The sequence below is a fragment of the Tauraco erythrolophus genome, chromosome 15 (assembly GCF_009769465.1).
Source record: "Tauraco erythrolophus isolate bTauEry1 chromosome 15, bTauEry1.pri, whole genome shotgun sequence".
Lineage (NCBI taxonomy): Eukaryota > Metazoa > Chordata > Aves > Musophagiformes > Musophagidae > Tauraco > Tauraco erythrolophus.
Genome location: NC_141479.1, coordinates 997384 through 1012345, shown reverse-complemented (window position 1 = coordinate 1012345; position 14962 = coordinate 997384). Strand labels below are relative to the sequence as shown.

Below are 14962 nucleotides of genomic sequence, written 5' to 3'. Positions count from 1 at the left end.
CTTTCAGCTTGGATATTTGCTCACTCCACTTTTCATGAGAGATCCCGCTAGAGGGTCTAAACCGACCCAAAACCTCACTCCTATCTGCACAGATCCAGAAAGCAGCAGGTGTTGTTTAGAGGCACTAAACACTCAACTTTCTCCGTGTGATTTTCTGGGAGGCCTTAAGAAGGGAGAAGCAGCTCAGCTATGCTTCAGGCACTAACCAAGAACAATCTCCCAACAGGCAGGTGAGCCACTACTCAAAATGGGCAGTACAGCATCCTTCACTGCACGGCATCATCTTGGGTTTGTTTTTCCTCCAGTAATACTGACCACTGGGGCAAAAATCATCAGTGCTTCTCAATTCTTTTAAGTCTCTTGAGGAAGTGTGCGAATTTGATGGGTTAGCTCTACCAGACAGAACAGAATTGTAACAGTGAATCCAGTTCAAGTTTCATAAAGATTTTGAAAGGAAATTGCCTGTGCTTCTAAGCTGTAAACTAGGTCTAACTCAGCTCAGCTTGCAGGAAGATTTTCAGACAGAAGTGAGCACTTGTTACTTTCATGTAGGCTGATGGTTTGACAGAGATGGAATGTTAAAAAAAGGGAAAACTCTCAGATCCAGAAGTATTTGTTCTGATATGAGAAGTCCTGAAGAATCCACAGAGTGGGATTTGAAGGGAGCTGCAAACTCCTATAAAAGTATTTTCACAACTTCGAATTATGAGCAAAAGCAAACCCACTGTGTAGAGACACAGCCTCAGTGCCCTCCCCAGAGCCACCAGAACTGCGACTGAAGCAGCATCCTCAGGTGTGGAGGCACAAGGTGAGGCCTTTCTCTTGCAATTCTGATGGAGGGAACAGCCCTGGATAATGCGAGGGACAACGCCGGCACCCTCAGCCTCCTAGTCCTGTTGAAAAGGAAGGTGTTTGCAGGCTCTCATGGGGCACGCAGCCCTGGCCCAGACAGATGTGGAGATGCCAGATGCATCTCGCTGTTCCCGTCCCACTACAAGACAGGGACATGAATTCTGTGATGAATCCCAGCACTGCTCCACTGTAAGAGTTTGCTCCTGGTAAGCAGGTGTATGTGATGTCGCCCTATTCCACGTGCTCGCTCCACGGAGACATGGCCATTCGTTTTCTGACTTTTAAAGTACTTTATTTATAATGCTAGGTGCACAGAGCCAAGTCCTAGAAGAGAGATACACAACTAACCTATAATCAAACCTGTCAATTCTGTGCTAATTGAGTCCTTTCAACAAAAATGCACAGGAATGCATCACCTGGGGCAGAATTTAGCTTGCACTGCCTTATTTCCAGAGTACAAAAAGAAAAAAATATCCCATCTCAAGTCTCCGTTCCCAGGTGAACATGAAGGCCAATAAAGTAGATTTTTAACAGATTTTTAACCTTCTTAACAGAGATCCTTTACGCTGCAAGGGGTATTAGAGAGCATAAATAGTCAGAGCTGGCCTAGGAAGCTCAGGACAAGCACACACAGCGCAGGCACGCAGGAAGGTTGAATCATCAGGTCCTTTAAGGAAAAAGAAGGATGGAGAACTGTTCTGGTTTAATCTCAACGTAAGAGCTTTTCACCAAGCTAGCAATTTGGCAAGTGCAAAGAAATTGCCCCTGAGCAAGACAAAGCCAAGCGATTACCTGTCTGCCATGCTGTTCCTGGTTTCTCTGGTGATGTCAGGAGCTGCTGGCCATGGCTGACTCACAACACTGTCAGAAGATGCGTTTTCCTGAGTTAAAGCAGTCTCCAGTAACGATGGAGCATTCAGTCTGTCCACCTCCACTGGAGGCATGTCCAAAGAGTGGTGGCTGTGCTCGGAATTGTGCCGGTTCCTGGGAGACAGCAAATGCAAGGCTGAGGCAGCGGATGCCATACTGTCTGCGTGGTGACCGGGCTCCAGCACCTCCGCAGGGAGCCCAGACGGAGCTGCCGCGAAGCTGCGTTGCAAGGTCTCGGAAGCAATCTCTGGGATATCTTGGGACATGGCTGTGGAAGCAGAGGAAATGACGTCTGGCGAGCGCTCACGGGTGGGAGAAGCCTGGGGTACCACCAAGGGCTCCACTTCCTGCAGCTCCAGTGCTAGAGCGGGGTTTCCTGGCGTGACCTGGAAACAAAAAATCAAACAAGAGCCTTCAGGGTAATGTGGAAACACTCCAAGAACCCCTGGTAGCTTACACCAACCACCTCTGGAAACAGCTGGCTGTATTCTTTCCTCATGTGATCCCTGTGCTCCCACTCTGGCCAGTAGACAGAGAAGTGCCCCAAGACTTGTAACGGCCTCTTAGCTGGGCTAACACCGCACTTAAGCCAAAGCTAGTTTGAAGACACTCTCAAAAGAAAAATGTAACACCAGTTCTACCTCCCTGCTCTGCTCCATGATCCCTTCTCTTTGAGGGGAAGAAGTTCAGTTTTTTTACACTGAATATCTCTTGGACTGAAAGTTTATTTCGATTTCAAGCTTTGGTCATAATCTGTTTTACATCACATCTGGAAAGAAAAATTTAGGAATAGGAAATTATTGTTTTAGAGCTGTAAGACCAGCAAGGAGGAAGAAACCTTTCCAGGTAGCACTGTCTCCGAACACAGAGGCTGACCTTTTCCAACCGTTGATATAGTGACAGCACAAGCTAGAGCTCTCTTGAATTTTCGGAGTCATGCTGTCTCATGCCAAGGTCAAGTTCCATTAATACTGGTAAACCTGGCTGCAGATCTATGCCAGCAGCTGTGTTTTCCAAAGGGCAGACTCTGGCCCTCTCATTATCCAAATAAGTTTAATTTTGGCTTGTCTGGGCCCATAGAGAGAGGTCCCTTGGCCCGTGAGGAGAAGGAAGGGAGCAGCATTTGAAGCCTTACTGGAACAGGTGCCTTTGGCGTTAGCTTGTCAGGGAGGCCTGGGATAAGAACTGAATGGCTCCTAGGGCTAGTCTGGATACTGCTGCTACTGCTGCTCAGTGTCAGGCTGGTGTCCAGCTGCATCTTGGGGCTCACAGTCAAGTCTTCCGATGGCCTGCACAGAACAGAGACACAAACAAATCAAGGAGGCCAACCTAATTACGTGGATCTGCATCGAACACCCAAGGGGAGGAGACAGGATCCACAGGTCAATGGAGGAGCTCACTAGTGTTCTCCAAGCCCTTGCTCTTTCCACCGTGGTCAGCCATTCCCTGTCAACTAGCACCTGCATCTCCTAGTCCCCATACAGCCCAAAGAGAGACCAAATGGAGACAAAAAAACAAAGGGACATTACAATCTCTTAGAATTTGAGGTGTCAATGAGAGAAGGGACTTGTTATATCTTCCGTTCACACTATACGGAGCTTAGGGAGAAACAGGACACTATGGGATAGGTTTTTGTCTTTTTCCCAGCCCCAGAAGTGAAGTTTTCACCTGTTATACAGCCCAATCCCCCGCGACACCAGTCAGATTTTCCTAACAGTCCCAATTATCTCCCTGTCCCTCGTGGCTGCCGCGTTCTCTTACCTGTAAACAATGGCAGCCCTTTGGGAGAAGCATGTAAAGCAACAAAACTGAGATGCAGTAAGAGAATCCCTACGAGGCACAAATGAAACACTGTTGTTGGCCCCTGGATGACAACAGACATGCTCCACGCTGTGTGAGCGATGCAAACAGTTGCCCATACAGGGACTTTGGGACTCAGGCCAGTTTCTAACTCTGGTTACAATCTCCTCTCCTACAAGATACACTACAGCTCCGCGCCACCCTGAAGGACACTATCAGCTGAGTTGCAGAAATATTGTTTAATACATGATCTATTTACCTGGGCAGAGAGGCATCCGTGACAGAAGTGCTGCTCATGGCTGTGACTGCAGTCAGGGAACTGACGCTGCTGCCCGGCGACACAGCGATCTGTAAGGAAACACACAGCGGTCAGGATGTGACACTAGAGTCCAACAGCAGAACTTCTCCTGAGAATGCTGGCTCCAGAAGAACTCCTAAAGAGTCTCTGGAGAAGAGGGAACAGACAAGAAATAAAATAGGTTGAGTTGTACTGCTAGAGTGCTCAGGTGCTGGTTGAAGGCAAGTCCTGAGACATCCTCATCACATGAACCACGGCTGTTTTTTTGGAGGAATTGCTCTCCCAAAACCAAGTGGCATTCCGCAGGGCTACACACCACATCCCTGTTTTGTTCTTAGTGCTAGACTGCTCTTGTCAAGGTCTGTTCCCACTACCAGGCCAGAGTTGGTACAGGGTTTAGGTCCTGCACTGCTGATACACAGAAGTAGAATGCTCCAATGCACAAGAAGAGGTATTGGTCACCTAGCCAGCTGGCTAGCAGTGAAGAGCACAGTGGGATCTGCTGGCCCCCACTGCTGCTTCTGGCTTCCAAGAAACACCTACAGACAACATCAACATAAGTACTCAGCTGGGAAAGCCAGTGTGGCCAAGCTTCTTACACGTGACGGTGCCCAGGGCAGAGAGCAGAGATTGAGCTAAACTCAAGGCTGTGTTCAGCCTACAGTTCCCCTGGGTGCTGGTGCCAGCAGGAAGAAGCCTGCTGTGAAATAGGTAGCACTGAAGAGCCAGTTTTAAACTGAACAGGTACACTGTTTAAACTGAAGAGTGAGCTGCTCCTTGCAGCAAACAGTCCGTGCAACCATCACCCCAACAACAACACTCCTCTTCTCCCCTGAGACACCTTTGCGTTGGGAAGGCTGCCCACCCTCAGGCACAAAATTAACTCCTGCGCTCAGCAACTTTGCCAGCAACATCGAAAACCTTCAGGAGGAGTTGAATTTATTCTTTCCTCCCCAAGTTGTGGCCGGGGTGGCTCTCTCTCGTTAGTCAACTCAGTATAGACTCCATTCCTGCACATCTCCATGTGCTGTCCATCCTCATCCAGGCTCCTCCAGCACACATTCAAGCTGTGGTGACAACCACACGTTCGCCCCTTGAAGGTGGAAGCCCTGCCTTAGGATGTGTACGTGGAGTGCTGCTCACAATCACTTTCCTTCTTGCCTCTGAGAACTGCATCAGCTCAGCAAATAACTGCCAACAGTCGTTTCTCACACGAAGGCAGAGGAAACACAAGCAGCACAGCTGAATCGTGTAATTAAGTTGCAGATTGCTTTTCTTAAAGGATGTGCTTTTCAAATTATTTTTTAATTTATGCTTATTCCCCTTCTAAAAGCACATGGAGAAAACTACAGTCACAAATGCAGTATGGAGATTCAGCACAAATTCAGTGCAGAGGCACAGAAGCAGGCTATAAAGCAAGAATATCTCAGTGGGTTTAAGATAAACTAATATGAGATTTGGATGTGGAGTGGTCAACAGACAGCGAGCTCACACACTTCTGCTTGTTGGCATAACCAAGAAGGAGCAGCAGAAACCCATGCTGAGTTACACAGTCAGTGCCAGACAGGCTCTACCAACACCTGGCAGGAGCCAACGATGCGTGACGCAGCGCTGCTGGCCACGCACGTGGGACAGAGCATTAAGAGAAATTCTGTGTTTTCTGACGGCTCCATCAGAGCTCCACTGAGGAGTAAATGCTTGCTTATGGCTCTTCACCAACACACTTTGCTATCCTTTGCAGAGATCACCAAATCCCAAGGAATGCTTCACTTGCTTCCTAATACCAAAATCCCTGGTGCAAGCACAGAAGACTTGTCTCCTGTACATGTTAAGGCCTGATGTGTTAGATTAAAAAAAACCCAGAGAGCTACTGGAGCCACTGGATACACTTGCAGATCTCATGCAGAAGATGTTAAAGTCTTATCTACCCACCTGATCGTTTCAGACACGTATTCCCACAGGATCCTGTCAGCCAGGATATGCAGAGATGGCACATTTTCTACCAGTATAGTTCTATCACAACCCCAAACAACATGGGTAAACCAGTCTCCCAGCTTAGATACAAAGCTGGATGAAGCAAACCCATATTTCTACACAACACAGCCACATCAGCAGTTTTGCAGCTAAACACAGCACTCGCAGCACAAGCTTAGGCCAGCTTAGCATTTTAGATTCTTTACTCAGTTTGCTTACTCACACAGAGTTTCCTGTGTGCTCTGCATTCAGCTACTTTAGCGTCCCAGAGTCATTACTGCCTACAAAAAGTTCCCAAAAGTATCAAAATCCAAACCCACCCCTTGTACCACCAATAACAGTGCTGCTCTCTGGCTACCTGTTGAAGAGATGCACTTGGTGTCATGAATGCATCGGGAGTCATCAGCTTAGGTTTGGCATCATTGGAGAGAGCAAGGAAGTCCGCTGGCACAGGCAGGTCAGCAATACGCCGCAGGTCTGGCTGAGAGCCGTGCATCGATCCCTTTTCAGATCCCAGCCCTTCCGTGCTTAGATCAGCCATGTGGTCTGGAAAGGCTTCCAAGGGAGAAACACAAATCAATTTACAGCAACTTCACCCTAAAGCTAAAGCTTTAATTCCACAAAGTATCAACTTATGCCATTGCCAGCAATACTGGTTTCCATCAAGCAAAAACCCTGCAAGATCCTAATCAAAGTTTAGGGCAAGGCAAATCCTGTGTTACACATACTCTTTTTATGCTCAAGAGTGGATGTTAACAGGCTTTCATATTACGAGATCCAAGCTTCCTTTCTTCCCTAAATGCAAGGCCAGTTTAACAGCCACATCCCAGAATGGTGAATGAACTGAAAGAGCACGCAGCACACAGCCCAGTCCCCTCTACTCCCAACGCTCTGGTGTCACTGTGATCTCTTCTGTCTGACAACAGACAAATGTCAAGTTTCTGGGACAAGTGCTAAATCACCTGCAAGGTGGACTCAAGCACACACAGAGCATTGGTGCTCCCAGCCTAACGTGTCCCCGTGCTCCATACTCAACCCGGGGTTTAATCAGCAGCCTGCTTCACAGCTACTCCATGCTCAAAGTCCATGGACAAAGACACGGCCAAAGCTGCCCTCCTGCTCTTCCCCCTGCTGCAACAATCTTTAAAGGCTCAGCAAAACTGAAGATTGAACACAAATGCTCACCAAATTCTTCATGAGAGCCATGGGAAGGCATGGACGTGCTCATGTCAGGACTATGAAGAGGCTGGAATCTAATCTGCACATCCTGTAGGGCTCTGAAAAAAAATCCAGGCACCTCTGATTAGTTTATATATCACCAAGAGAAGTCTAATGCTTAGAAGATTCCTTTTCATGGAACTGATTCCCATGGAATATGCTTTAGTGTTTTCTGCCTGTGACAGAAGAAGCAGAAGCTGATCCTCACCCAGCTGATCCTCACCCAGCTGATCCAGTCACCTAGAGGATCTGCAAGATGCTTCCCAGCACTTACACATGAGCATAACTTAAGGCATTGCGTACTCATGGTGACAAAACCACTAGCTTGCTGCTGCACCATGCCTGGCTGCCTCCTGGTGAGGCCATACTGAACACACCACAGCCAGAAGTTTCCATGGCTCCAAGCAGTTTTTGCCATGAGCAAAAGGAATTGGTAAGTTCAATTTCTACAGCTCGGTGCGGGATTACGACAACCACAGACGGGTGCCCATGGTAGCTGCTACACATACTCACTTGGTGTGCACGCAGAAGAGTTTTATCAGCACGCCTGCTGCTGATTCGACAGCCCCAGCTCCCTGGGCACCTTCTGGAAGTAAAACAAGAGTAAAACATGAAGTTGGATGGAAACTGTGAACAAAGTACTAGAGAAGCATCGTAGCAGATGAACCAGCAGGAGATAACCAGCACAACACAGCCTCATCACCTCTACACTTCAGAGGTGGCTTCGCCGTGTTAAGGGAAAGTATTCCCTTTACTTTTCATTGTGAGAGCAATTAAATTTGCTCTAATCCAGCCAAACAACATTCAAGGAAGAGAAAAAAAAATACAAAAAGAAGAAGAAAAAAAAGAGGAGGAAGCTGGGGTCTGGAACTGCCAGTAATTTGTTGTGGCTGACGTGACTGGTTGGCTATATTTTAAGAGACACACACTAGCTTATATTGTAGGGTCAAGACTAGGGCTCAGCCATCCTTCCTGGCTGTGAACAACCAGAGTGACAAAGAGCTCTGCAAGAACTTCCCATCAGGCAGCGCTGACAACATCCATCCAACACCTGTACCAGTTCCGCTGCTAAGAAAACTAAGGAGGCTGAGTACAAAAGATAAATCTAACTCCCCATTAAAAAAAAAAGTATTAGGCATTTTAATGCAAATTGTCCTAATTATCTGAGCACCAACCAAGGACCTCAAGGTTCCGTCCCAGTCTGCTCCAGACTCGCTACAGGTACCTATCATTTTTGCTTCTGCATTTCAGAGCAATATGCCACAAATATTGACAACAACATGAATTAACTATTGTTATGGACAATAAAAGGCAAAGGGAAGCACATCATACAGCTGCACTGACAGTCCAGGAATCTTTCTAACAGTAAGTACGTTGATGTTATTCAAAGCATCTTTCCAAATTTTACTATCAGAAAGGCAGGAGATCTGGAGCAAGCCAACATTTGAGGAGAGGCACTGATCAAGGAATGCTTGCACGGGACAGTTCTCCGCAGGATTCACTGTCATATTCACTGTAGAAACAGCCAGAGAAGACATTTCACACATTTCTCCTCTAAAAGAGAGTTACTTGTTCACTCCTCTTGTAAGTAGCTTTGTGGTTTGGCAGTATGACTTCCAGACATGAAGTCTTCCCAACTCCTCCAACTCAGACTGCGTGCTGTCCTCACATCTGTCACGGCTCAGGCAGCACGATTCCGAAGCAACCAGTTGGTTTCTCAGCCCATGTGCTCACACCTCTGATGTTTAACTACACACAGTTTACTCAGACAAGCAGTCACAGATACACAGCCTGCCAATTCTTCCAGGAACCCTTGTGCTCCTGTGAGCCTGCATTACACTGCGCTGGAAAGGGACTCAGCCCTACGCTGCCAGGGGAAGTTGTCCCCTGCGCGGTGCTGGGGGCAATGACACTACACAATCACAAAAGCATCACAGCTCCGATACCGAGCACCTCATCTTGTACCTTAACTAAAGTGTCACCTGCAGTCACGTAAGCCCATGCAGCCCTGGGATGCTTTTTTAATAACGAACACCTCAGCGGAGTTTCTGTGCGGTGAGGGGCAACGGCTCCAACCTGGGTTGGGAGGTCCGGGTTGGATATTTGGAATACATTTTCTTTAGGAAAGGGTACAGCCCTGGGACAGGGCACCAGAGCACAGCCAGAAATGTCATATTTGGGGCCTTCAACATACAACTAGATGAAGCTGCAGGTGACCTGATCTGCCACCAGCAATAGTCCTGCTTCAAGCAGCAGGTTGTAACCTCCCTTGTAACCAACTCCACTGTCTTTCCCCAAAGTATTCTCGCTGCACAGCATGTATTTCATACAGACCAAGGGAAGAAGAGGGACAGCCTTTCTTGAGAAAGCCAGAACCAAAGAAATCCTGATCTCACAGCAGCCAAATTCTCTTCTTCACCTACCTATGCTCAAGTTGTCATTCTCCTCTTCTGCCGGGAGCACTTCGGTGTGCCTTAACCGGCAGCGGCTCACCGCCTGGATGCCAAAGCTTAGGACTGGGTGGGTAAGGAGGAACTCGGAGATGGAGCTGAAGTAAGCTTTACCCTCCTCTTGGTTCTGCGTCAGCTCCATCACATATAACACCTGGAAGAATCAGAAACAGGAACTCACTGGGCTTTCAGAGCAGACTACGAGTACGAGTGTGTGGACTACAAAGCCTAGCACCTGAACTAGATTTGGAGCAACGGGAATAACATGAGGAATAAAGCCTGAGACATGTAAATTTGAAACAGAACACCCAAGGGAACCACAATAAGCACACTCCTACAGAGGCAACGTTGATCAGGAACTCTATCCTACTGTGCCAGACACAGATTCCTCCATGAGGGCTTTACTTTAGAGTGAGAAGTAATCCTTAAGGTTCCTCAAGATTAATCCCCCGAATTGTTACCACTTATCATCTTATGGTGAAATAGTTGAGGCCAGCCTCTGTGGTTTCAGCTGCTAGTGTGCAAATCCTAGACCTGGGCAGCAGAGTCAGCCACACCGATGGCCATTTCTCCTTCTGTCACCCACACAGCCAGCAATGCCACGAACCACCTACTTTTCTCTGCACGTCGCTCAGTATCAGATATTCAGCGGAGAGGTCCAGGCAGACTTTCAGGCTGGGAAGAATGCTCATGGAGCTGAAGATGTCAGGAGAAAAGCTAGATCCACAAATAAGAGGGGTGGGAGGAGGTGCAGAAAGGAAGGCAGATTAGCACAACTAGAATGACTGCTATGAAACTGCATTAGTTTGTTGGTTTTTTTTAAACTTGAGGAGTTCACAGCCATACTACACAGTGCAACCACCCCCCAGAACAAAAATATGATTACAGAAATCAGTGCTGACTTCAGCTAGGAGACCAGCAGGGAGATCACACAACAGGATCTAGTTATGGATTCTGAACACTTAAATGAAAGATGATGGTTTGTCGTTCCTTAGCATGTTCCACGTTCATGGGAGGACAACAGCCAATGCTACAGATTTAAAAACAAAAATCCACCAAACCAAAACAACCCTTCTACAGGTTTTGGACCTTCTGTAGTACGAGGTGGAAAAAGCAGCACTCAGCTGTATGCCATATTCTTCCACTTCAGGAGGGCAATTCAGAAGTGGGTTTACACGTGCATGTGATCAGATGATGTATAATTGCTTGAGATCTACCAACATAGCAGCTTCTCATTATTTATATCAGAAAAAGCAGTAACAGGAAAAGATCCTGGATTGGTTATTGAATATCTAGTAGTTTTAGTGCAACTTGGAATGCCTCTCCTCGTGCTACTTGTACGTCTAAGCCCTACAGACCAAAGCAAAGACAACAGATCTTGGTAACACCAAGGAGACTGTATAAAAGGATCAATCTCCCCTGCCTCACCAAAACTTCACCCGACAGTCTGTCACAGCCCTGACAGCTTTCACCAGACAGAGCCTCCTCCTTTGCCAGTCTGACCTAACTGGGGCTACAGCAGACTCCATTGGAGATCAAGGATCACCTTTGCAAAGTGAGTATACCTGGAAATTGAGAGCTTTGCTACTGTTCTTCCCTCTGAGGGTGGTGAGGCACTGGCACAGGTTGCCCAGAGAAGCTGTGGCTGCCCCATCCCTGGCAGTGTTCAAGGCCAGGTTGGATGAGGCTTTGGGCAACCTGGTGTAGTGGAAGGTGTCCCTGCCCATGGCAGGGGGGGTTGGAACTAGATGATCTTGCAGGTCCCTTCCAACCCAAACCAGTGATCCACTGCTCAAAGCAAATCCAGCCCTCCAGGGGAGTCAGCGTATCAACACCTACCGGACAGTTTGCAGACAAGTCCAAGACACAGTGCACCACATCTTCAGTTCTCTATTCTGATCTGCTCCTGTGATGAGAAATCTCCAGAAGGGAACCCTGCAGGCAAAACAGAATTAAGTTCTAAAGAAGATCTGGCCCCTCCCATAAGGACATTTCACAGAAAAGTTCCTCACAAGCTCCCCAGAGCTGATTTTGCACAACTGTGTCTTAAAGTTCCCAGAAAAGCTCTGCTTCTGAGGCAGATTAGAAATTACTATAGCTCTCAAGAACCTTAAGGCCACAACTGACTGAAGAAAGAATAAAAATATTTTTTTTAAAAAAACAAAAACAACGGAAAAAAAAACCCAAAAAACAGTTACTTTTTAATCAGCTGCAGTAGAAATCCAAAGGATAACAACCCAGTTAAAACTGATCCTACCACACATCTGAAAGGACTCATCAATTTAGAATTTTCATTGCTTTCATGGAATTGATGCTATAATTAAGGTCACTTTATACTGTGCTCCAGAACCTTATTTATTTCTCCATCACCAGGAAAATGACTACAGAAAGGCCAGGACTTGCTCCTCCCACAACTCTTTTTACAATTTACAAACTCCCACAATTTTTTTTACAATTGCAATGCACTTACAAGGAACCCTCCCAAGGCAGAGTCAGGAGACACTACTGAACTTTGATAATCTGAGTACAGGATTGGGGACTTACTCTGGGTCTTGTTTTTTATGGTTGTCACAGAAGAGCAGGCAGGAAAGAGGTCTACCATCATGGGGCTTCCACTCATGGAGACATCTAGGGAAGAATCAGAGAAAACATCCACGTGTGCAGGGAGTGATAAATGAGGGAGATAAGAGATGAGCGCTGAACACGTTACTCCTTGTCCAAAGACAGCAGCCACCAAGTGTTATCAACTTGTAGCTGTTTACAGGCTTACATAAAATCAGGAGATCACAGACTGTGCAGACACAGATCGTGACCAGTAAGGAAATAAATAAAATCACGTGTTGCCATTTGGTTTGGTGTCTTAACAAGGGTACAATACATAAAGAAGTCAACATCAAGAGGAACAGCTCACAAAAACTTTCTGCATGTACAGGGACAGAGTAAAAGAGTTTTGACTACAGCCTGTGCAAAGCACAAAACTCCTGCTTCCAGACACAGCTCTTGGCTTTTTCCTGGTATTTATTAATAGGATATTCAATGATATAACTCTTTCAGCCTGGAGAAGAGAAGGCTCCAGGGAGACCTTCTAGCAGCCTTCCAGTGCCTAAAGGGGCTTCAAGAAAGCTGGAGAGGGGCTTTGGACAAGGGTGTGTAGTGACAGGACAAGGGGTGATGGATTTAAACTGAAAAAGGGGAGATTTAGATGGGATCTAAGGAAGAAATTTTTTACAGTGAGGGTGGTGAGGCACTGGCACAGGTTGCCCAGAGAAGCTGTGGCTGCCCCATCCCTGGCAGTGTTCAAGGCCAGGCTGGATGAGGCTTTGGGCAACCTGGTGTAGTGGAAGGTGTCCCTGCCCATGGCAGGGGGGTTGGGACTGGATGATCTTGAAGGTCCCTTCCAACCCAAACCATTCTGTGATTCCATGAAACATTCACCCTGTATCTTTATAACATCCTGAGAATGACCATCACAGGTGATTCTGTAATCAGGAAATCCATACAGAAAAAATGCTGCTCTCTGTTTCAAGATTCTTCATTTTCTAACTCTCCAGTTACCTTGGCTCGTCTTGCCCCTCAATATAGATCTGCCAGAATTTGACAAAACCATCATGGCTTGCTGTGGCCAACACAGTTCCATCTGGAGAAAGTGCTCCCTCACTCAGGCACTACACAGGGAGGGAAAAAAAAGACACAGAAAAGTCATTTCATAGCTCTTTAGGGAGAAAGTGTACTCTTTTCAAATAGAATTTGACTAACAGTTTGCTAGTACAGGAGGTCAGAGTGATTTCTAACAGACAGGTCACCAGACAACTTAACCCTTCACAGAAGAAATGACAGGACTTTTTTTTTTTTTCAATAATAATTAACAATCTCCTTTTCCAGACAGCAAATTTAAGCCCAATGGATTGTGCTGCTACTGTTCCCACTGTTACTTATGTTACAGAGTTAATTTTGTTTTGAGCTCATCAGGCTTTTCACAATCACTGTTTTTTTTTTTCCACAATCGTTGTTTCACAATCATCATCGTTTCACCTAAGCAATACAATTACTTTGTCATCATCCTGTTTAAGAAGTGGAATTGGACTCTTCCCAGCTATTTCTGTTATATTCAAAAATATCACCTACTGCATATTCAGCTGCAGTCCTGGTCCACTGTACTCACAGATATAACCATACTCATGAGGGGAATCATAGAAGAACAAAGATGACACTTAATTTTGCCCTTCTGATCCAGCAGAAAACCACAGCAGTGGTGTTCCATTTACCAGGAGATATAACAAAAGAGTTGAAACACAGCCCAGGTTGTCAAACAGGCCCTTGGAAGTACAGATGATTTTTTTCAAGAGCAAAGCAAGTTACTACACACTCACCCTGGCTCTTTAAACAAAGGTTACTCACCAACAGTGGGTGTACTTAGCCAGTGGGTTGTGGGTGAGAGCATGGATGGGTAAGAAACTGGGTTTTTTTTACAGTCAACTGTCCTAAGAACTGCAGCTCCTGAGGTGCTATAACCCAAAGAAAACCCAAGTGATCTGCAGCAATGGCAGTAAAATAACAAAATAGGTTTATACCGTGCTGTGGCCTTTCACTACGATGAAGCCTTCTTTGATGCTCGGCACTTCCACTGGCCAGGAGCTGTGGTTTGCTCGGATAATGTCCAAATCCCACACCTCTGCCTGGAAAACAAACATGTAGGCACACAGGTTTATTTCTACAACTACTAGTTGATCCAGTGGAGAACTTCTTATATCCTTATCCTATATCCTGACATACCAGTCCAATAAAGCTTCCCACTTCCACCCAATTTGGCCGTTAGATGCTTTCCTGGCACCCAGCTGTACGTAAGTACAGGGAACTGCTCACGGCAGCTATAGCTGCTGCTCACCAAGCCCCCTCTCCTGGGAAGTGGCTCACCCTGAGCAGATGAGTGATGCCTCTGGCCCTCCACATTGTTTCTAGTGGTTCCCACTTTTTGATGGTGAGCCAAAGTTATCACCTTCCTTCCTCCTGAGAGCCCTGGAGAAAGGTCAGCATGACCTCCCTCTTGGAAGAGAGGAATCCCATATTAACGAAGGATTCCCAGCACAGAATAGACGGGAATCTGTACATCTTTAACCATAAGGGCTCTCTCCTTCATTAGATTCTCTCTCCCTAATAAGGGACAACATGTCCAAAGCAAGGTTTCCTTACCCTGTCCTCGTGCAACAGGGCCAACGTCTGACTTCCCTCTTCACCGCTCTCCTCATTATCATCTGGGATGAAAGGACACCAGATGATTCGTCGAGAGGTGTTCAACGGAGTATTGTCAGGTCGCTTGATGTTAACCAAGATCTCCTCTCTGGGCACCACGGTTAAGAAAAATAACATTTTGGCAGTGCTCTGACACTCAGCAGTAACTGAGGATTCAGGCTTGGTCCAGCAAATACTACTAAACCTCAAGATTATTTGGATCATCGAGATTCAAAACCAAATCAGACAAAAGGATTCTGCTAAGAAAGGT

General features: G+C 46.6%; 1 protein-coding gene across 1 annotated transcript in view; it reads right to left on the bottom strand.

The window, feature by feature from the left end:
- The window catches only part of EDC4 (enhancer of mRNA decapping 4), a 39338-nt gene that overhangs the window by 13608 nt on the left and 10768 nt on the right, over positions 1–14962 (bottom strand). The window contains 13 exon segments of the mRNA XM_086620864.1: positions 1645–2108; positions 2858–3011; positions 3782–3870; positions 6153–6349; positions 6980–7071; positions 7526–7598; positions 9436–9616; positions 10077–10179; positions 11302–11397; positions 12007–12090; positions 13018–13127; positions 14034–14138; positions 14653–14800. Coding sequence (XP_086476990.1) covers positions 1645–2108; positions 2858–3011; positions 3782–3870; positions 6153–6349; positions 6980–7071; positions 7526–7598; positions 9436–9616; positions 10077–10179; positions 11302–11397; positions 12007–12090; positions 13018–13127; positions 14034–14138; positions 14653–14800 — 1896 coding nt within the window.